This window comes from Monodelphis domestica, chromosome 1, assembly GCF_027887165.1.
Source record: "Monodelphis domestica isolate mMonDom1 chromosome 1, mMonDom1.pri, whole genome shotgun sequence".
Classification (NCBI taxonomy): Eukaryota; Metazoa; Chordata; class Mammalia; order Didelphimorphia; family Didelphidae; genus Monodelphis; species Monodelphis domestica.
The window spans coordinates 131,762,949-131,786,387 of NC_077227.1; the positions used below are offsets into that span (position 1 = coordinate 131,762,949).

At 37.4% G+C, this 23,439-nt stretch overlaps 1 protein-coding gene and 1 long non-coding RNA gene across 20 annotated transcripts in view; one reads left to right on the forward strand and one right to left on the reverse strand.

Annotated features, from left to right (window-relative positions):
• Positions 1 to 23,439, reverse strand: part of AKAP13 (A-kinase anchoring protein 13) — a 422,215-nt gene that overhangs the window by 13,899 nt on the left and 384,877 nt on the right. For 13 of the 14 annotated variants that reach the window (XM_056806779.1, XM_056806775.1, XM_056806777.1 and 10 more), the window contains 14 exons: positions 23,001 to 23,068; positions 21,456 to 21,522; positions 15,261 to 15,396; positions 13,840 to 13,952; positions 13,061 to 13,207; positions 10,924 to 11,174; positions 7,850 to 7,975; positions 7,610 to 7,727; positions 7,043 to 7,291; positions 4,021 to 4,097; positions 3,295 to 3,476; positions 3,082 to 3,164; positions 1,913 to 2,107; positions 1,000 to 1,164 (listed from right to left, as the gene is read on the reverse strand). In XM_056806779.1, coding sequence (XP_056662757.1) covers positions 1,000 to 1,164; positions 1,913 to 2,107; positions 3,082 to 3,164; positions 3,295 to 3,476; positions 4,021 to 4,097; positions 7,043 to 7,291; positions 7,610 to 7,727; positions 7,850 to 7,975; positions 10,924 to 11,174; positions 13,061 to 13,207; positions 13,840 to 13,952; positions 15,261 to 15,396; positions 21,456 to 21,522; positions 23,001 to 23,068 — 1,977 coding nt within the window. Of the gene's footprint in view, positions 1 to 259; positions 349 to 999; positions 1,165 to 1,912; positions 2,108 to 3,081; positions 3,165 to 3,294; positions 3,477 to 4,020; positions 4,098 to 7,042; positions 7,292 to 7,609; positions 7,728 to 7,849; positions 7,976 to 10,923; positions 11,175 to 13,060; positions 13,208 to 13,839; positions 13,953 to 15,260; positions 15,397 to 21,455; positions 21,523 to 23,000; positions 23,069 to 23,439 lie in introns of all 14 variants that reach the window. The other variant, XR_008913836.1, reaches the window with a different exon arrangement.
• Positions 3,365 to 23,439, forward strand: part of LOC103093443 (uncharacterized) — a 72,740-nt gene continuing 52,665 nt past the window's right edge. For 5 of the 6 annotated variants that reach the window (XR_001629490.2, XR_008913840.1, XR_460500.3 and 2 more), the window contains exons 1-3: positions 3,365 to 3,500; positions 6,747 to 7,343; positions 10,987 to 11,178. This is a non-coding gene — a long non-coding RNA (uncharacterized LOC103093443). Of the gene's footprint in view, positions 3,511 to 6,746; positions 7,344 to 10,986; positions 11,179 to 23,439 lie in introns of all 6 variants that reach the window. The other variant, XR_008913842.1, reaches the window with a different exon arrangement.

The window sequence follows — 23,439 nt, forward strand, 5'->3', positions numbered from 1 at the left end:
CATATGCATAGACATACATGTACAGTCTGTGCCCCACTCCAGCATATACATGCACATTCACATACACACATATTTAGGCAGTCCCTAAAATGACCAGGTTGTGTTCCCAAAATTTCATTTGTGATTCAGCTTTTTAGGACTCAGAACACATTTTCCCACAGAACTAATGTTAAAGATTGTGGTCAGATTTCTAGGCTAGCCCACAAAATCCTATTTAACCCATAATGTAGCTAAACTATAGTGCTAATATAGTACTAGCCTGAATTCTGGGTCCTGGGAGCAGGGGGCCATGACAGTGCGTTAGGAGGAGAAGTGTTTCCTCCCCCTTTCTTGGGTGCAGGACTGGCCCTAGGCAAAATTTTGAAATAGGCGAAGTTTGTTTTTGGCACGCTCCCATCTTCCTTTCTCTCTCCCTCTCCCAGCTCATAAATGTCCCTCTCTCCTCAGGTACCCAGGTTTCAAAGTGGAATTTTACCCACCTGCCCCACTAGGTCTGCCCACAAAGTACTCTATTGCTAAAAACTTTCTATCTTCTGTCTTCCCCAAATTGTAACTCCCTACTCCTTCGGTGTAATTAGATGTCAGAAAAGAAAAAAGCTGGATCAAACTAATTTATAGTTAACATATGAATGAAAGGCAGAGGTTACCACCCCATTCTCCCACCCTTCTCAGTTGTTGGTTTATCTAAATAATCTCTAAATGGCAGAACTTCCAATTCTTGTAATAAAGTAAAATGAAAGAACATATGAGATATTTTGTGATGGCTGCCTAAAAGCCAGTCATTAGATCAGCACCTGCAAACTGCCCCCATTTAAAACGACTTTTCACCTTTTTCTATTTCTGAATTCTGAGTAGTTTTTTTCCAAGGACCAAGGTTTTTGCTCCCATATCCCTAATAACGGGAATCCCGCCATAGGGAGGGGCCTGTTCTGGCTGGCAGGAACTCTATATCAGGGGTGTGATTAGGCAGGGGACGAACCCAGTGTCCGATGCACTCACCTTTGGAGGCATTCATCTGGTGGCTGTCAAATCCTCCAAAGGTTTCTGCCCTCCGGGGTAAGGAGACGGGCCCCACCAGTCCTCCTTCTGGCTCCAGGGTGCTACTGACAGACTGCCCAAGAGTGCCCCTGAGGCTGCCACTCACCAAGCCTTGGAGCATCTCCACTGAAAAGTGAAAAGGGGCACAGTCACCTTCATCACCCAGAGGAACCTAATGAAGATGAGAGACCTAAAGACCAGGGAGAGACACTCTTCTGCTGGACATCATATCTCCGGAATCCATGCCTGAATGTGCTCCCTTTGCCTTTAAGCCTCTAGGAATTCCTCATTTCCTTCTGGACTCTGTTGCAATGCTACCCCTTCATCAGGGATTCTTAGCATGGGGTCTAGATAGGTTCGTGCAGAGATTTCTGGGTTCATGAGCTTAGACTGGAAACAATAACATCTTCATTCTCAATAACTTCCAACAGAAACCTAGCATGTCCTTCAAGTATGAAATTAGGTAATACATGTAAAAGTATTGACAAAGAGGGTCTCATGACAAAAGGTTAAGCACCTCGACCTTAACTCTGTATGAAGCTTGCAAGGCACCCTCCCTACCCAAAGCACTTCCTATGTTGCATCTTCATCCATTCACATATATATGTGCATGTACCAGGTACATGTGAAACTATATGCATATACAGACACACAAATCCATGTTTTCCTCTGCCACGTCCCCCAAATAGAAGCTCCTCCCCATTTGAGGACTATCTCACTTTTTTCTCTGCCATTCTAGTGCCTGGTATGGTGTCCGGAATAGGGGAGGCCCCAAGAAGTCTCTAGAATGATCTCTAGAAATCCCCTTAGCCCCTCTGCGATGAGACATGTGTGAGGCACAGCACAGGAGGCGACCTCAGTGGGCATCACCTACCCTCGCTTATGGCGCTTTTCATGATGGGCCCTCCCTTGGGCACCTCCTCGGTGTTGGATCTGAAGAGCACCCTGGTGCTGTGCGTTGGGGAACTGTCCTCTGACAAAGGGGCGCCACAATCTGTCATGTCCCGGAAAATCATCTCCTTTTCCTCCAACAGAACTAAGATCTGTTGATCTTTCTGCTGGAGTTGCTCTGCAAGAGAGAGACAAAGGGACAGGTTCTGAGGAAGAGGCAGAGTGCAGACAGCATCTTCCTCGAGGCGTCGCTGCCACCCAGTGGCCTTTTAGGAAAGAAGCCCAAATGCCTGGGGATGGCCTTGGATTCTGCCAGAGCAGCCCCCTCATCTTCAAGGACGAGCACTTGGTGGTGGGGGACAGCACCACCCTGGCTTTTTGGACAGAAAGGCTAGCCTTTTGCCATAGCCCAGGCTGGCTTCCCGGTCTTGGCTGCTTTTTGTCTATCTCTTACTTTCTGATTGAAACGGAACAGAGCTGGCTTTGGTCTGTGCGGGGACTGCCAAAATGGCACCAGAGGCTGGTAGGACTGTAGACACTACTTCAGTTCTTTGAGATACAGGCCGCCAGAGTGTCACCCCAGAACTAGAAGTCAAAGGCATGATTCTGCTATCAGGCCCCACTCCTGTGGGGCCTCTGGGGAGCCACAAAATGATTCTAAGTGCTCCCTGACTCCAACAGCACCAAATTCTCTCCTGGTACTGGTCGGCCAGGGGTCTTTTCTGAATCCACTGTATCTTCTTTTGCTTCCTCTTAGATCCCAGTCAGGGGACCTCTAGTTCAGTGGCCCTCCCCTTCTCCTTCCCTAATAATAAAGAAAAACAAGCAATGGAGTTGCTAAGGATCACACAACAGGAAGTGTCCAAGGCCAAATTTGAACCCAGGACCTCCTGCCTCTAGGCCTGGCTCTCAATCCACTGAGTCACCCAGCTGCCTATTGCAGGTACAATTCTTCAGAAGCCTTTCTTAATGTTTAGAGATCATGTTGGCTCTATCCTGGTTTCTCCATTTATTGTTCACATTTAACTGTTGGCTGGACATTTCAGAGCAGTGACAGAACAGCTGACAAGTGGAGGCATCCGTCACAATCCCTCCAGCCCTCGGAATCCCCATGAGGCTCTGAGGGGTCTCAACCTTTCTCTATAACTTTACCTTTTAATTCTCTCGCCTTGGCATCCAACATTTTCTTTTCTTCCTCATTTTCACTGGGGATTCCTTCATCTTCATCTCTGTTCCTTTAAAAACAACAATCAGGTCAGGAGAACATGGTGTGTGTTACCCTGGTTACTGCCAGGCTGATCATAAAAAGGCCACAAAAGAAGCATTATGAGGAACAGGAATGATAGCCTCTGATCTTGAACTTACAGGGCATTGATAGTATCTTGAATGATTTGAATCCAACTGTTCCGTTCCTCCTTAGAGCTGGCATGGACTTCAACCATCTCTGGATCCTTCATTCCCATGCTGATGAGGAATAAGCCCTTCTCTTCATGTGCCACTTCTCGTACGATCAACTTCTTTAACGAGATCACTGTTGATTTCTGGTCCTTGGAAAGAGGAGCAAAGAAGGGGTAAGAAAAGGTATTCAAAGTACCAATTTTTAGGTATAGTTGTGATCAAATTGCTATCTTTTTAGAGTATTTATTTGGTTTCACTCAAAAAAAAAAAAAGCTAGCATCTTCAGGGTAAAGATCTCTAGTCACAATTAAATTATAGTTTGACCAAACAGAAGAAAATATTGCCATTGGTGAACGAATATATGGTTAGAAAACTTACAGTAATGTTTTTATGTGACAAACCCTCCCAGGAAGACACATGGAGTATCCTGTTGACTTTAGTGAGCAGTTTCATAAATGAATTTGGGTGGAAAGATGTGGAATAAAATCAAGGATTCGTAAGGGAATAGTTTCAGATACGTTTTTCACTAGAAAATTGGATAAGTATCCAAAGCTAAATAATGGGATCCAAAAAATATCCTGGATGAATTAATTTGAAGAGGTGGTAAACAATACAATGTGAAGTCAATATCTAATGAGGCTGAAACAGTACATTAGAAAAAGCACATAGGTAAAGAAAACATTTTCAACTTACCAGTGATGCAAAAACATACTTCTGGTCTTTTTCTTGAAGGAAAACCAGAATGTCAGTGAGTAGAACTGCCTGGACCTCTAAAGTGCAGGTGAAGAGAAGAGGAAAAGAAAATAGTCACTTAAGGGCAGAGCACAGTCATTCAGGTTTAGGAAGGTTCATTTGGCAACATATTCCAAGATTATGAATGGTGACCTGAGGTCACTATAAGACAGTTCTAGATCTAAAATCCTCTAAGATACAAGTTCAATACCTGCTTCCAAAAGATACATTTAAAAGGTTTCCTTGGTTGGAAAGGCTCCAGTATTAGAGCAAATCTAGAAAGAAATGTTGTAAAGAACATTTTAAAAAGGATCAGGATGTCTTCCTCCCCTCCCCCCAACACATTTTAAATTATCAGTGAGAGTCTACAAAGTGGCTGTGTTGTTTGGAATGCAGCCAAAAGGTAATGTGTTTGAGTATCCAAATCCTGTGAAATGAAAGTATTTTCTTTCACTCCTCAATGCAAAGTTAATGAGAATAAACAAGACTTCCTCAAATTTAACACGACTGCCACAAGAATCCCCATCCACTATGTCTCTTGCCTCCACTCCAGCACTTAGTAACTTGACTTCTACATAGAGTGAATACAAGCATAACTCTTTGGTTTAGAAAATAAGTGCATCTTAATCTGGGGCTATAATTTCTCTAGGTAGGGTAGAAAAATTCTACAAGTACATTTTCAAAAGTTTGTGCAGTGGCAGGGCCAAAACTTTTAGAGATTTGCTATCTAATGTGGCCTAGTGGATCAACCTGGATCAACAGGTCAATACTGATGATAAACTGATTCTTTCTGGAAAGGAGCTTAGACTTCCTCTGAAGACATACTTTATCCAAAGGGACCTGGGAACCTATAGTCATTACTCTCCAAAATGCCTGGAATCCCTTTTTTCTTCCCATGAAATGCAAATGAAAACACTTAAAAAAAAAAAGAGTCCAGGTCTCTGCTTCCTAAACTCCTAGAGAGATCTAATTTTTCAGCCCAGACCACAGTAATTTTCCATACACAACATTAGTTACAACATGAACTGGTCCTTTTCTGGGTTTGTTTTAAATAATCCAGGTGCCAAAAAATCTGAACTAAAGGCCTTAACTCCACTGTGTTCTGAGGTTTATATCATCAGTCTCAATGGAATATAGAAAAACAAACCCACCCTTTATTCTAGAGAGGGCACAGTTCTAGTTATTCTTGGCATAAGTTGGCTTTGGGAGAATGACTACACATCAACTCCTCTGTCTCCACTAGAATTTTCAGGTCTGAAAATGTACTGATATCTTACTATTGGCCTGGAAATAACTGGAATTAAAACAATTGGGCTCCATTTACTTTTTTTCTTTTTAAAAAGAAGGAAAATAACTTGTTTTAAATGAAGGAAAATAAAGGTCTAGTTTGAAATGGCAACTCTAGGAAACTCTGCTTCCTAGATAGTCCCAAAGCACACAAAGTCACGCTTTAAGGTACTGGAAAGGATGGACTAGGAGTCAAGAAAATTAGGTTCTTGTTTTAATTCTAGGAACAACTTGCTGGGTATCTGGAAAATCCCTTAACCTCTCTATGGATCAGGATGGAAAATTAAAATGAAGAATTAAAGAAGACAGTATCTTTCAGCTCTAAAAAAATGACTATTTTTCTAATTTTAGATGTGTCAGACTGAGATTTTTCTAAGATCTGTCAGCAGAGTGTCCTAATGGATCTATGTTGTCAATTACTCTGATACTAGCTCGATAACACTGTGTACATAATTCTCCATAAAAAATACTATTTTCCTTTAAAACTGTTAATAAAAATAGTAATGGCTACATCTGACATTTACAATGCACTTTAAAATGAAAAGTACTTCACAGACATTATCTCATTTGAACCTCACAACAATCATTCAAGGTAGGTACTACTAGTTGTTGTTATCTCATTTTATAAATAAGAACATTGAGGCTCTGAAATGTTACCTTATTTGCTCAGGGAAGCTAGGGTGGTAATGTGGATAGATTGTCAGTCCTAGAGATACACAGAGACAAGTTAAAATTTAACCTCAAACACTTACTAGCTATATGACCCTGGGCAAATCATTTAATCCTCTTTGCCTTAGTTTTCTCCTGTGTAAAATGAGCTAGAGGAGGAAATAGCAAATCACTCCAGTATCTTGCCAAGAAAATCCCAAATGGGATTATTTTAAAAAGTCAGACATAACTGAAATGACTCAACAATGACAAAATCACACATGATTAAATTAGTGTAAGAGGTAGAATTTGAACCCCTTCCTTCTTGACTCATTCTATAAAGAGCAACTTTTCTAATACAAGATATGAATAAAACACTTTGGAACCTAAAGTGCTCTACAATGTGAGTTATTATTTTTAAAAATTATTTCTTCCTGAGGATTGCTAGCAAGAAGTTTCAAGGATTATTTTTTTATACTTGAGATCAACAAGCACTTCAATCAACATGTTTTATGTATTTTAATTTTTTTAATGTGATAATTGTGTTTAACATATCTTGGCTAAATACATGAGATATACTGATTCTTACTTATGAAGGTTCTCTGAGCAAACAAGCCTACATTTTCAAAGATCATATTAAAATCATACATATAAATGATAAACACATCTATGTTATGATTTGGTCTTTGAATATAATTTTACTTAGGCATACTCTCTCTCTCTCTCTCTCTCTCTCTCTCTCTCTCTCTAAGGAGGAAAAAGAAAAAAGCTGTCATGTCAGCCATGGTCACTTAATATAGCTGGGCAAGCCAAAGAGTTTTGGAGGAGAAAATGGCATATTGTTCAGTACCTACAAGTGAACTACATTTGCTATTTTAATTTAGCCTAAGGCAATATTATGCCTATGCATGTCTGCCAGATATGATCCATATAAAGGAAAAGAAGAAAAGACAGCACAGGCTTCTACAAAGATGGTTTGGGGACTTTTCTCTCCTCTTAGAAGCACAATCTAGCTTCATCAAACACACATGTTTTTGTGAAGTCTCACCTTTCAACCTCCCTGCTGAATTTCTCAGGGAAAGACTCCCATCTCGAACAAGCTTTTTTCGTTTCAAATCTTCCTTGGCAAACATCTGTCCACTCTTCATCCTCATAATCGACTTGCTGTCTGTCTTGGTGTAAATCTCATTAAGACGAACTTTCTTTTCATAATTTGCAACTTTGTTGTCCACTGCTCCAATCACGTCCTTCACCAGGCTCAGTGAGTGGGCCAGATCTTCCTGTTCTAAGTCATTTTCTTAAGAGAAAAAAGGAGGAGACTTGATTTCATTTTCTTCCTTTAGACTAAGGTAAAAAAGGAGAGAATCTTATCTTCTTAATCCACCAACCACACCTTTCCTCTGGAACCACAAAGAAGTATATTAACAACTTGTGATCCTTTTTATTTCTACTACCCACCTTTATACTCTAGACAAAACCTTTCCAGCACACCTAAGCTTTGAGCTATCTAGAGAATATGGGTTTATGGAAAAGAAAGACTAGAGCTCATGGCTCTCCTGGGCTTGCTAAACACAGCAAACAATGCACAAGAATAAAAAAGAAAGGAGAAAGTTACCTTTGGTACACTGTAATATTCTTTGTAACAAAACTGGATATTTGGTAATGCGCTGGGTTACAAGTAAGATGCATTCTGGGATGCCCAACCTCCTAACAACTGCACTGCTCATCTTCTTCTGAAAAAGAAAAAAGAAAGTTACAGTTACAATAAGGACCAAAAAAACAATCCTCTTACATGTTTTTAATCCAGTGGGATTTTATGCATTTATGCCAACCTGAAGGAAGGGAAATTACACACCTTTACAAAAGCCTGAAAACGCTTATCTTTAGTGTGAAGGTCTTTGAAGTAGTTCACAGATTGGTTGTGCTGACCACAAAATTTGCCATATGTCTTCTTTAGGCGCTCTGCATTCTCACCTGAAAACTACAAAGAGGAGAGAAAGAATATTATCCTCAGAGTCAGATACTGTAGTACCTAATAGAAGTTTCAATAACAGATACCAGAACAGAGAAGGAAAGTGCTCCCACCTCATCCATAAATATCATAATTGCGTAAAAACCTTTCCATTTGCTTATAGATAAGGCTATCTGAGAAAAGGCTGGTTTCCCCTCTGCTCAAATATAGCAAACTATCAAGGGCCATGAACAGTCAACCTACATTAGCAGTAAACACAAGTTATTTGGGAAAGAATTGCATACTCTGGAGACACTCAGATGAAGCATTTAACCATTTAGTATAGATAAAAGGCAATTAAAGCCAACAGAAGGAATTCCCACTGACAAAAGATTTGTTTATCCTTTCTACATGAAGGCAAAAATCCTAATGATTGTCCCCAAAATGTTTCTGAATTTGGACAGAACCAAATGCTCCATTTGAAGACAGAAGTGTCTGCTAAGCCTGTTGTTTGGGGCAGGAGGGGACTGGGATTGAATGCTTCATGGATGAGAAACTACAGGCAAGTGTCTCCCTTTACAGAACCTCAGCTAAGACACCTCCATTATCTACTTACTTCACCAAGGCTGTCACAAGGAAAGCATGTTGCAAATCTTATTATTACAAATTATTATGTCACCTGTGCCGATCACGAGGCTTTCTAAGTGTTCAGAACATTGGAGAGAGGGTATATAACTGATTTTTACAAGGGCACAGCTAGGTAGCATAATAGATAAAGAGTACTGGGGCTTGAGTCAGAAAGATCAGTGTTCAAATTTGACCTCAGATACTTACAAGCTATGTGATCCTGGGAAAGTCACTTAACCCCTCCCTGCCTGCATAAAACTGGGAAAGGAAATGGCAAATCCCTCCAGTATCCTGCCAAGAAAATCCCAAATGGGTTCATGAAGAGTTGGACATAATTGAATAACTGAATAACAACCTTGTCTTTAAGGAGATTATTAGGGAAATAATATTAGGAAAGAGAAACTAATATAAATGGACCTTAGAGACAATATATTTTGTCCAATGATACCATTTTACAGATGAGAGAACAGAGGCCCAGAAGTTAAATGACAGCTAAAATCACAAGATGAATTTAGTGGCAGGGCTTCATGAAGAATTAAATAATATAAGGTATGTGTAAGGAGGGAGAGAGGGAAATAAGAGATGACTGTAACCTAGTGTGACTAGGGAAGGCTTCATATATGAGAGGCTTGTAAATTTGGCCTTGTGTTTGAAATTAAGAGAGTGAACACTCCATGGAAATGAAATGGGTAAAAGCAGAGATTAGAAAGCATAAGATATGTATGCAGGAAAGTTTAGGTCAACATTTAGCTGGAGGAAAAGAGCTGCTTGATTATGGGAAGCCTAAGAAAACCAAAGAGTCGAAGATAATTCCAAGACTCCAAAGCCAGCTAGGAAAGTAGTAAAAATAGGGAGTTGAGGAGAGAGAATTAGTTTCTTATGGAGATATAAGGATATGAGTTCTGCCTTTTTTTAAACAAATTTTTAATTAATTTTTTTTATTTTTATGTATTTATTTTAATAAAAATATTTTACTCCAAGGCAGAAGAGTGGTAAGGGCTAGGCAATGGGAGTTAAGTGACTTGCCCAGAGTCACAAAACTATGAAGTGTTTGAGACCAAATTTGAACCCAGGACCTTCCATCTCTAGGTCTGGTTCTAAATCCACTGAGCCACCTTTATTCCCAAATTCAGCTTTTTTTTTTTTGAGTTTGAAACAATTGCTTGTTATCAATTGGAAATGTTTGACAATGTACAAAGTTGAACAGAACTGAAGGAGAAAAATTAGAGTAAAAAGAGTATAGATATGAACTTCTTTGCAGAGGTAGTAAGAGCTGAGGTTAGGAGAGTGAGAGCTCATACAAAGAGGGCATGTAAGAAAATAGCAAGAGTCAAAGACTGAATTTTGGGGGGAATATTCCAATAGTTAAGAGGGTGAGAGGGCAGGAAGAAGAGTCAGCAAAGAGATAAAGAATGGAATCAAGAAAAAAATCAGGGCAGCATTGTGAAATAAAAACCAAGGAAGTAAAAAGTTTCAAAAAGGAGGGGCTGAAAGAAAGAACGAAAGAGAAGAGATCAATCTTTAAATTTGGTGATTAGTAGTCTGTTAATGGCCTTTAAAAGTGATGCTCCAGTGGGTTTGCTCTTTCTTGAAGGGATCTGATTGCAAAAGAGAGGAAGCAACAGAAGGCACTGGGAAGGTCAAATGAAAGCTTTTTTCCAGTATTGGGAAACCAGTGACTAGACAATAGTAAAGAGAGTGAATGTAGAGGCAGAATCTGAAGATAGGGGAGGACAACTCCCTATTCACAGATGGTATTCAATAAATGTCTCCTGAATGATGGAAGAAATAGCTAAGGGGGAACAAGATCCTGAAGGAAGGAGATGATAAAAGGATTGAAAGCACAGGCAAAGGAGTAAAAGTCAGAACTCTTGATTTCTGGTCAATCTACCAATTTGCCTTTTCCATCATAAAAAAGTCTAAATGTAAAAGAACATGTAGAATAAGGTACACAGATGGCTAAGTTCTAGGCATCATATTAGGTAATGAGCTTTTTTTTTTAAGTGTTTGTGGAGGATATATCTAAAGCAAGCCAGTAAATGTATCTTGGTGGCAAAATAACTTTAAAATATCAAATATTTTTAAGCACGTTCTGTCTGAAGAATGATGCTGAATCGACATTACATTTGAAAGCATTACTAGCAATTATCATGTGCCTTGTGATGCATTTTGAAGACATTTTCTCATTCAGTCTTATTCTTGAATAAGTAAGGTTATAGGCAAACAAGATTTGTGTGTTGGGGCACAATTAATAATCCCACTTTCTACTTTTCTTCATTACTCCACACAATGCCTGGGCTACTGGAAGTGTGAGCCCTCAAGAAGAATGTGATATCCTTCCCACTACTCACCTGATTCACAAGGACATCTCCTATCCTCTTGATGAGAAAATTTCTTTCACTTTTTTCCACCAGGGATTCCTTCTTTCTTTCCAGAATTCTTTGAAAGAATTGGCTGTGAATACTGAGGAGCTCATCTAAGCAAGGGAACAGTTTTTCTACCATTTGCTGCTCAAAAAGCAGGTCTGTCATCATTCCTCTGCTATACACATCACTCATGATCTTCAAAGTGCGGATATGATGTAATTCTGTCTGCATCAATTCTAGGTAGGAGAAATCAATCCATTAGTCAATCAATAAACATTTAGTTATCACTTACTCTGTCCCAGGTATACTATACTACAAATATCATTTTGGGGAGGAATAGGGGATGGGAAAGGTTGACTACCATTTGAATTCCAATTCAATCTTATCCACTTAAATCATATGGATCGAGCAGTACCAGATCTCAAACTGTATTACAAAGCAACAATCATCAAAACAGTCTGGCACTGGCTGAGAAATAGAATGGTGGATCAATGGAATAGATTAGATATGCAACATGGGGGTAAATGGCCATAGCAATCTAGTAAATGAAAAACCCAAAGAGTCTAGCTTTTGGGATAAGAACTCACTATCTGACAAAAATTGCTAAGAAAACTGGAAAACGGTAGAGCAGAAACGAGGTATATGCTAGTATTTAACACTCTAAGATAAGGTCAAAAGAGGTTTATATATAAAAGATTTAGACATAAAGAGTCACACCATAAGTAAATTAGAACATGGAATAGTTTATCTGGCAGATCTATGGAGAAGGGAAGAATTTTATTACCAAAAAAAGAGATCGAGAGCATTACAAGATATAAAATGAATAATTTTAATTATATTAAATGTTAAAGTTTTTGTTTAAACAAAACCATTACAACCAAGCTTAGAAGGGAAAACAAAAAAGTGAGGACATTTTTAAAACAAATTTCACAGATAAAGATCTAATTTCTCAGATTTACAGAGAACTCAAGTCAGATTGATAAGAATACAAGCCATTTCCCAATTGACAAATGGTCAAAGGATATGAACAAACAATTTTCTGATGAAGAAATCAAAGCTATCAATGATCATATAAAAAATGTTCTAAATCCCTCTTGACAAGAGAAAGGAAAATTAGGAAAAAAAGGAAAATCGGGATTCTGAGGTATCATCTCATATCTTATTAGCTTGGCCAATATGACAGAAAAAGAAACTGATAAATGTTGAAGGGAATGTAGCAAAATTGGGCCATTAATGCACTGTTGGTGGAGTTGTGAACTGATCTAACCATTCTGGAGGGCAATTTGGAACTATGGGATGATCCACTGTGAAAGACTTAGCTACTCTCAGCAACACAATGATCCAGAAAATTCTGAAGGACTTATGATGGAGAATGCCATATACCTTCAGAGAAAAAAACTGTTGGAATTTGATGCAGATCAAAGCATACTAATCTATTACAGTTTTATCTTGGGGTTTTGGTTTCATATGAGACAACAATGACCAATATGGAAGTAGATTTTGCATGGTAATAATACCTGTATAACCCCGATCAAATTGCTTACCATCTTTGGAAAAAGGTGTTGGGGGTGGGGGGAGGGAAGAGGAGGAAGAGGGACAATTTAGACTGTAGAATTTCAAAAAATGTATGTTGAACAGTGTTATTACATATAATTGGGAAAAGAAAATATCTTTTAAAAAATCATGGATCCCTCTTTGTGCTATTTCTCTTTTGTGACTGACAGTGGCTTTAGATGATAAGCCTGTACTGAACTAAAAGTCATCTGATGTTCTCTCTATTGCTGCTTATGTTAAGCAACCTGAGCCTCCTTGGCTGTTGGTGCAATGTCTTGTGTTGTGGATTGAGTTCCTCTAGGCTCAGTGTTACCTAAAGTAGTTGAAAAATAGAAATTCTACTTTCAAAGCAGGCAATTTCTCTGAGTCACTTGCATGAGAACATTAATGCAGTATATGTTTTAAAACACAAAGAATATTCCAGAAGTTTCCTAGTCAAGAGCCATAACAGATTCAGTGAAGAAAAAGATCCAAAAGTCCTCATTTTATATTTTATGCCTCAAAGTTAGATAAGATCATACAATTCAACCAAATAAAATAATAGTTGTATAGCATATTGAAGTCTCACCATAAATCACTTCTTGCCGCTTGACTATATCCTTTTTCTGTTGTTTCAAAAACTTGCTATCTACAATCCGACTCCAGGATTCTGCCTCCAGCTGTTTGGAATCCATTTCAAAATCTCCCATGAGTTGTCCTTCATTCATATCAGTACCTATTCCCAAAACAGTAGAATTTGATGACCAGAATTAATAGGCTAGGAACATTTTAAGAAGCTTATGCCTATTTTACCCTAGTATTATATGACTCTTTTCTTAAGTCCCTAACACTTTGGGTTTACTCCATCAATATCAGCATAAAAAGGAGGATAGGGAAGCAGAAAATTTTGGAATAAATTTCCGTGGACTAAAAAAGTGCATTTGGGGGCATACTTATAGTCATGATGTAATAAGAACTTTTTCAAGGGAGACTAATTGATCCATAATTCTATTCATCTTGTTTTAACTTTATAAAGTTATGAAGAAAAAAAAGGGAAGTGTCTAGGATACTTCGTGTGTTCCTAGAAGTTTTTTCTAAATAGCTCAGACTACTGAAGGAAGAAAAACATTTGTATTTTGTGGTATCCAAAGGCTTACTCAATAACTTATGTTTGTTACTAGGAATCTTCTGACCACCAGTGTAATCTAAATAAGTGTGATATTTTATGGACAAGGCTTTGTAGGCCTCCTCAGAGGAAGAAGGCAGATTTCCTTCTCACCAACACTTGCCTTAACTACATGCTTTTGCAGAGTAGCTAATGGACCACACCATGTCTCTGCAGAATAGATATAAATCATATCCTCTTACCTTCATCAGTGAGAGATTCTGTGGACTCATTGACCTTGCTGATTTTATTTAAAGAGTCTGTTGAATGGGACAGGAATTTCCAGGTGTTTGCCATGTTCTCATCATTGCCAACTCTGAGGACAAAAGGAAGCATACGATGTCAAATAGTATTGGAAAAAATATAACTTGCTTTCAAAAAGTGAGTACTTGAAAAATTAACTGCAAAACCATTTCAGTTGGCCAAAACCCCCTCTATGTATAACTGAAAATAACAATTCACTAGTGAAATGTATAGCAAAATATGCCAGCTACAAACAGAATGGAAAAGAATATGACAAAATAGAAAATATGAGCCTTTCATCTATGTTCCACCCACAACTTTTAAAAGAGGCTCAAGAGTATTTCTCCTCATAGTAATATGAGAGAATTTCTTTCCATGAGCTATATTAGAAATAATCTGGAACCCACTGTGACCCCATTTCATCTTTGCTTCCTACTCCTTGACTTCTGAAACACTTGCTGTAAAAAGGGTATATTAATTCTAACACAAACCAAGAACGGTCATTTGGAAACAGGTTCTGTTCTAAAGACATTTAAAAATCTCTGCCCAACAAAACAAAATCTTAATATTAGAATTTTCAAAAGGAAACTCTTATGATGGTACTCTGAAGCTGAGAATATAAAGACTGGTTGGTTGCTTCTCCCTCACTCCTCTTGGAAAAAGCTGACAAAAGACTACACAGCATGAGTGCATGGATGCTAAGGGAAGTGGAGTCTTCAAGAGATTTTTAATGCTTTAGTCAAGGAGTTGATCCAAGCCTAGTTTAACCAAATCATTACCCTGAGATGCATGTTTGAGCCCTGAATGTGAATGGCTTATTTTCTTGGTGGGCAGACAGGTAAACCTTGCACATCACATCATAACAACCATCATAATCAACCCTGTGCTAATTTACTATGCAGCCAAGTCCTGAAATGTCAGGGGAGGCAAAACTCTCTCTCTAGAGGAGTGATTGCAGCACATTGTAAAGGGCCAAGAGAAGAGGAAAATCTAGCCCTAGTTGAGTTTTGAGATTTGGTGGTTACTAACTTGGAATCATTTCTCCCCCCTTTCTACCCACATACATTTACAAAATGAAAAAGATCTTTGTTTGGACATTGCTCTGAAGAAAATTACTAGTTATGAAAGTCAATTTACAGATAAAATATGAATATTACATTTAACATTAAAAGTCCTCAGTTTATAGGCATAGTTGACCATATTTTTATCTATTACATATTTTTTTGAACTAAAATTCATCAAAGGAAGTAGCTCTATCCTAGTATACTAGTTTATCACTCAGTATGCATAGCAACTAAACACAATTTTGATCAAAAATTCATGGTGAAAATTAGTGATTATATCCAGGGGCCAAATGTTCCATCCAGAAATCTGAACTTACCCAGCAATATTCTGTATAGAGACACTTTTGGAAAGTGAGGCACACTGCTGTGACCGCCTGTTAGGGAACAATGGAGCCACAGAGGTCTCATCAGGCACAAGGATTGCAGAACGAGGGCGCTCCTTAGGTTGTGAAGCTGGAAGGAGAATGGAACATTGTATCAGATGTATCATCTAACTGTTGTACTGAAATGATCAGAAGTTTCTTTTCTTTTTTTAAACATTTTAAAATTTTGAGTTCCAAAATTCTCTACCAAAATCTAGCCCTTCTGCCATTCTTTAACAAAGCAAGCAATGTGATACCCATTATACATGTGAAGTCATGCAAAACACATTTCTATGCTAGCCATGTCACAACACACACACGAAAAATAAAAGGAAAAATATGCTTTAACCCACACTTAAAAGGTTTATCATTTCTCTGGTGATGGATAGCATTTTTTCATCATGAGTCTTTTGAAATTATCATGGATCACTGTATTGATCAGAGGGTTAAATCTTGTCTACCAATGTCTTGAACATAGTGCAGGTGTTTTAAAACATTTGTTGATCTACGACCCATATCAAACATCAAAGGCTAGCTTGCTGAACAGAGATCGTCAGGTTATTCCCAGGATTAAAAACTTTTCAAATATTTCATAAATTCATGTACTCTTGAAGCTGAAATGAACTTGAGTTTTACCAAATCCAACTATAACATTTTACAGTTTAGTCAATAAGCATTTATTAAACAATATATGCAAGGTACACATACCTTCTAAGCCATCCAATCTTGAAATAGGGGAGTCACCTTTGACTACCTATCTCTACCTTAACACATACTGCTCCTCACTTAACAGAATCTACATTACAGACAAATTAGATCACATATCATCTTCTTCCATTCTTCAATACTCTCTTCTTCATGAATTTGAACATGCTGCCTTACCTGGACCCCATTCTCAAAATGTGGTCCACCCTCTCACTGCCACTTGGCATTTCTCCTTTTCCTTCAAGGTTCAACTTGGGTTCTAACTCACTGATGAAACCTTCTATCAGCTAGAAATTATTTCTAAATCTCACATTTCTCACATTGCTTTTCTAGACCTTCCTTCTTCACTTAACATTCTCCTGGGTACAACAGTTATTTGTACATATGTCTTATCCACCATTAGAGTGTACATTCCTTGAGTATTAAGCCTGTATCTTATTTCTTCTTTGCTTCCACATAGCCTTGTTCAGGGCTTGGGGAGATAGTAGGTACTAAAGTCAGTATTTCTTATAAGGATTCCAATTATAGAAGACCTTAAAAACTAGGGGGAAGAATTTGGACTTGATATGTTAGTATATAAGGTCACTGAAGATATTTAAGTGAAGGAATAACATGCCAAAGGAAATTACTTTGTCCTTCAGCAAGATAAGATTCTTTAAGGAGGATTTTTGGAAGGACATGGACAAATACCACATAGAATGAGAAAGCGCAGATGGGCAATTATTTTCTGTTCTGCTAAGGGGTGAGCCCACATTGATGAGATCACAAATGCATCAAACTGAGTCTCTATGGATTAGGGAAATAGATGTAGTAATGGAGGATTCTTAGGATGGTATAGCAAAACTCAAGCATTAAATAATGAGTTCCTATTTTAGAGTGGTGGCAGCATGGAAAGAAAGGTCTCAAAAGCAATGAGCCATCAAGATCTGGCATTACACTGATGATCTGGATAGGGAATTAGCATGAGGGTAAGTCAAAAGTGTTTCTGGAGTTTATCTGAATTTTCAAGGCCTTTGTGCCAAGTTAACTAAATTTATCAAGTGACTAGCAAGTGCTGAGATAAGCATGACATATATAATGGGCCTTGCTTTCTACAATAGGTGTTACTTATAAAGTTTTGTGCAATAGAAATGTTAGTAGAGCAATCTGTTTAAAAGGACTATGATGAAGAATTTATAAAGATGATTGCAAAATCATTCCCCAATTTACTTATTTTGTAAATCTGAAGTTTCCATTCAGGTTCTTACAGTACGGTTCATTTTTGGCCTGTACAAGAGCTGATCTCCCACAGGTCTTTTGTGTTCCTCAAATTTCTAACTCGGAACTTCTGTTGAAATTAACTGGCCTTTAGGGGAGGGGATCAGAGGAGAAGGAAGATTGTTCATCCTCTAGAATTCTATTCTATCATGACATTATGCATATCTGGCAATGTGACAAAATTTGATCAATATGATATAGTAGGGACATGGATTTAGTCTTGGCCCTATTTAATGAGAGCTCTGTGACCTGAGGGAGGTCACTTGAACTCTACTGACCTCCATTTACCCATCTGTAAATCTAAAAAACTAGAGGAAGGGAAGGAATATATATATATATATATATATATATATATATATATGTGTGTGTGTATACATATATATATATATATATATATATATATATACACATATATATTACCTACTATATGCTAGGTCTGTTACTAAATCCATTCTACAAATATTATCCCATCATAATACAATTAGGCTAACAGTCTTTTTTTTTTTTAGGTCCATGGATATTTTACTTAAAGTTTTAAACATTCATTTAAAAAATTTTTTTGAGTTCTACATTCTTTTCCTCCCTCTTTGAGAAAGCAAGCAATTTAACATAATACAAGTGCAGACATACAAAACATACAAAAAAAGCCATACAAAAACATAAAAAACAAAAAAGTCTATATTAACTATATTGTGAAAGAAAATACACACCTCCACACACACAAAAAAAATGAAGTGGGAAAAAAAAGTTTTGATCTGCATTCAAACTCCATTCATTCTCTCTTTAAAAGTGGACAGCATTTTCCATCATTAATCCTTTGGAACTGCCTTGGATCATTGTACTGCTGAGAATAGTTAAGTTATTCACAGTTGATCATTGTATGTTATTGCTGCTATTGTATACACTGTTCTCCTGGTTCTGTTCACTTCACTTTTCATGATTTAAAATAAGCCTCCCTAGGTTTTTCTGAAAGTATCCTGTTCATTAGTTCTTATAACCCAATAGTATTCCATAAAAACTATATATCACAACTTATTTAGTCATTCATCAATTGATTTTTGTAAATAGGCATTTAAGAGTTTAATAGACCTAGACCTTTGATCGTAATTCCAAATTGCTCTCCAGAACAGTTAGATCAGTTCACATCAGTTCACAACTGCACCAAGAGCTTTAGTGTTTCAATTTTCCCACAACTATTCTAACATTTGTCATTTTCCTTTTCTGTCACATTAGCCATTTTGACAAGTGTGAAGTGGTAACTCAGAGTTGTTTTATTTTGCATTTCTCTAATCAACAGGGATTTAGAGCATTTTTTCATATGCCAATAGAGAGCTTTAATTTCTTTACCTGAAAACTGCCTGTTCAGGTGCTCTGACCATTTCTCTATTGGGGAATGACTTGTATACTTGAAGATTTGACCGAGTTCTCTATATATTTAGAAAGTAAGCTTTTATTCAGGAAAAACCTGCTATAAAATTTTTTTCAGTTATGAATAGTTACCCTCCATCATATTTGTTCCATTTATTCCTCTCTCTGTCCTTTCACTCTGTCCCTCCTCAAAAATGTTAGCTTCTGACCACTGCCTCCTTAAATCTGCCCTCTCTTCTATCAGCTCCCCACTTTTTATTCTTTTTACCTCCTACACTTCGCTGTAAGGTAAAATAGATTTCTTTACTCAACTGTGTATGTTATTCCCTCTTTGAGCCAATTCTAATGAAAAGTAAGGTTTAAGCTTTGTTCGCCCCTCACCCCCTGCCCAACTTCTCTTCCAATGTAAAAGAAGCTCTTTCATGAGATTAATTGCCCCATTCTAACCTTTCCTTCCCCCTTCTTCCAGTGCATCTCTCTTTGTGTCCTTAATTTTATTTGTTTAGATATCATCCCATCATAGTCATCCCTAGGAGTTATGAGTAGTACATTCCCATGTATGAAGGTTAACAATTTGACTTTATTGAAATCCCTTATGATTTTTCTTTCCTATTTACTTTTTTTATACTTCTCTCATGTCTTGTATTTCAAAGTCAAATTTTTAAATTCAGCTTTGCTCTTTTTCATCAGAAATGCTTGAAAGTCCTTTAGGTCATTAAAAATCCATTCTCTTCTCCACCACCACCACCACAACCACCACCACGGCCACCTTACCTCCTATACTCAGTTTTATTGGGTAAGGGATTTTTCGTTGTAATTCTAGCTTTTTTGTTCTCTGTAATATCACATTCCAGGTCCTTTGATCCTTTAATGTAGAAGCTGCTAAATCTTGTTATCCTGACTATGGGTCCACAATATCTGAATTATTTACATTTAGCTGGTTGCATTATTTTCTCTTTGACCTAGAAGCTCTGGGAGTTGGCTATAATATTATTGAGAGATTTCATTTTGGTATCTCTTTCAGGAGATGATGAGTGGATTGTTTCCATTTCTATTTTACCCTCCTGTTCCCGAATATCAGGGCAGTTTTTTGTTTTGTTTTTGTTTTTGTGGGATAAATTTTTGTGATATGACATCTTTGCCTCTTTGTGAACATGAATTTTAGGTAGTCATATAATTCTTAAATTCTCTCTCATAGATCTACTTTCAAGTTCAGTTGTTTTTCCAATGAGAAATTTCACATTTCTACTCTTATTATTTTGATATTGAGCCTCACAGAGTCATTAGATTCCACTTGCCCAATTATAATTTTGAAGTGAGCTTTTGAACTTTCTTTTTCCAGTTGACCAATTATACTTTTTACGAGTTCTGTTCTTCAGTGAATTTTTGTGCCTATTTGGTTTGTAAGGTATTATTTTCTTAAGTATTTTGGGTACCTCCGTCAACAAGTTGTTGACTCTTTTTTCATGATTTTCTTGCATCACGTATTTCTTTTCCCAATACTTCCTCTACCTCTCTTGTGTGACTTTAAAAATCCATTTTGAGATCTTTCAGGAATTCTTTTTGGGCCCGAGATAATCCATAGAGGTTTTGGATATAGTGGCTGTTTGGACTTTGTTGTCTTCTTCTTAATTTGTTTTGTCCTTCTCTGTCACCATATTATTTTTCTATGGTTAGGTCTTGTTTATTGTTTGTTCATTTTCCCAGTCTATGTTGCGAATTTTAGCTTTCTATTGAATTTTGGTTCTGCTCCTGGGACACTGTCTCAAGCTTTAAGTTTTTCATGCTGCTGTTTTCAGACTTAGTTCTGGAGGGTCTATAAGTTTTCAGTTCTTCCAAGGTGATATAATCCAAGGAGAGGTGCTCTCCTGGCTTGCACCTTGGTCTATGAGTGACCATAAACATTCTTTTCTACCCTGGAACTATGACCAGGTCCCTCCATTCTTGCTAATGCTCCTCCTCACCCTAGGACTACAACCTGGGACCACACAGGGCAGTGCAAGAAAGTCCTGTATCCAGTGCTAGCAAAGGATCCTCTGTAATCTCTTTTTGAACAGGTTGAGAGCTCAAGAAGCAACTGCTGCCAATTAAATTAAGCCTTTCCCAAGGCCTGCTGTTGGCTTTTGTTGGGTTCCAGCCTGCTGGGGCAGCCTATGATGGGCTGTGCTCTACTCTCACCCTGGAGAGACAGGCCTTACCTGCCAATCTTCTAAATTGTCTTTGGCAGGAAAATTATTTCAAATTCTCCTTTTGTTGGTTCTGCTGCTCCAGAATTCATTTTGGGGGCATTATTTTAAAGTTGTTTAGAAGGAAAGCTCAGATGAATCCCCATTTTTACTCTGCCATCATGATTTGGTCTGGGGTTTTTTTTCCCCCCTTTCCCTAAACAGATTTTTCTAAAGTATGATATTTGGAAGAAAATTCCTTCTCTCAAAGGATGAAAATATTCCTTTCTATAAGAAATCAAGTGTTAACCAATGTATTTCTCTAACTGTTCAATTAAACTGCAGTTTTTGCTGAAGTTTTAAAGTTTCTCCTGAATTTTGATATTTGTAGCTGAAGAGACTTTCAAAGTCTCACTAACATTCAAAAGTTTGATGACATTTTGAGAAATTGCACAAAATGTTTAATAAATTATCTTCTGCTTTGTAATAATTCCTGAAATACCTTCAATAACTAGGATGCTCATGGGCTTCCTATGCTACTTAAACTAGGTCAGAGGTAAAAGTCGATGGCAAAGAGTATCCACTGGATGGGGGAGAAAGTTTTCACAGGGCATACAGAGGCACCCTAGCTAAGGGTAGGCTATTTGCTACTTACGTTTATTTCTCATAATGACTGTGGGTAGTGAAGAAGTGTCATGTGCCTGAAGGCTTCCTTTGGGTTGCTGGAAGAAGAAATAACGGAATTCAGTTCAGTCAAAAAGGAAAGAAAGAAAACTCTCCACCTGGGTTTTGTTAAATAACAAGTTTCATGATAACTATCAACCAAATAGCTTAATCCTTAGGAATCATATTTTAAAGAATTTGCAACCAACATTTTCAACAACAATATAAAAAAATGGCAAAACCCATAAATAGGCACTGATGAAAATAACACACTTAATAGAAATCCCTGGGCAAGAAAAAGTGTGCCCACAACTAAAGAGAGCATGTCCATAATTTTATCACCAAGTTCAGTGTGTCTCAGCAGAAAAAAGCCAGCTTTGGAGGTAGAGGAGGAGACCTGACTTTATGTGGCCTTGGGCAAGTTATTTAACCTCTCTAAGACTTAGTTCCCTTATCTGCAAAATGAGAAGACAGGACTAGATGAATTCCAAGATTCCTTCTGACACTACACTTATGATTCTACAAGCCTTATTTTTTGGAGTCTTCCATCTATGTGATAATTTTCCAGGAAAACTTAACAATAACTGCACCATAGTTTGGGCAAGCACTGATAAAATGTCTTAGCCACAAATCACCATACTGTTGCTAATGCTTGTGTAGACATGGGTAATGTGCAGGTAACTATATAGTGCTTCCCTACAAGGAGATAATTATATAAGGAAGTAGAATACAAATGAAATTGAAAAAAACATTAACTCATAATTTCCACCAAAATATGCCACCCTGTACCATATAAAATAAACCTGTGAGAGGCAGTATAACATAAAAGATGGAAAGCTGGTGTTGGAACTAGAAAGTTTTGGAGTTCAAGTCTGCTATGTGATGATAGACAATATCTTCAACCTCTCAGTGATCGAGGCAACCCTCTAAAACTATAAATTGCAGAAAAGGTAATAACCTGCATTGGTAAAGGTAGCTTCCTCATCTATAGTTCCCAAATCTCAGGTCCAATTCTAATGTTTTTCTTCTTCTATTGGCTTTGTTTATGTATTTATTAGTTATGCATAGTACTAGTATTTTAAGGTGCCACCAGGCAATTAGCAATTTATATTCAGGAAGAAGATTCCCCATTATAAACAAACAGGATCCTAAAACATACTAAAAAACTGAAGCACCTACTTGCAACTAGATGCTTCCTGAGAGGTTAGGAAATCAACAGTACAGAAACTGAGTATATAAACTTAAACCAAATCTATTTGAACTCTTCAAGCAGAAATATTAAAAATGAATGTACATATATTAAAATTTCAAAAGTCCTAAGAACATTTTTTCTTTTTAAAAAACAAATAATTCTGTTTCTACTAAAAAAAAACATTAAAAGAACTGATTTACCTGTTGGGGAAGTAATTTAAAAACAAAAGTCATCTCATCATATCCCCCATTATTTCTCCCCCTAAAGAAAAAAAAAACCAAACAACCTTCCCCTGACATTTTTTTTGACTGATTCAAGATCTATCTTTGGTTAGAAATGTCTTACCTTCATTTTGACCTTTGCACAAGAAGCCAGACTTTCTCTACACCCTTTGTGGACAAAAGCACCACAACCTAAAATGAAAACAGAATCCAAGGTCACAAAGAATAAAAGCTCCAGTTCACAGATCACTGCTTTCCATCACAAAACTGCTTACATATATATGCACACATATATTTTTATGTATATATTCCTAACTGAAAATTTCCACACTTTACAGTCCTTTGCTTTCAGCACATCCTCAAACTGTAATTATAGACTGTATCCCCTTTGGATACACTGTGTCTTCCAGGAATCAGTCATATGATGTCACAAAGCTATGAGAAACCAGAGCAGATGGAACTACTGATGAACAAAGATTACAAGTCTGAAACATTGCAGGCAAAAAGTTGAGAAGTGTCCAAATCTAAAATCCAAATATTCTGTGCTCAGATGTTTACAGCAT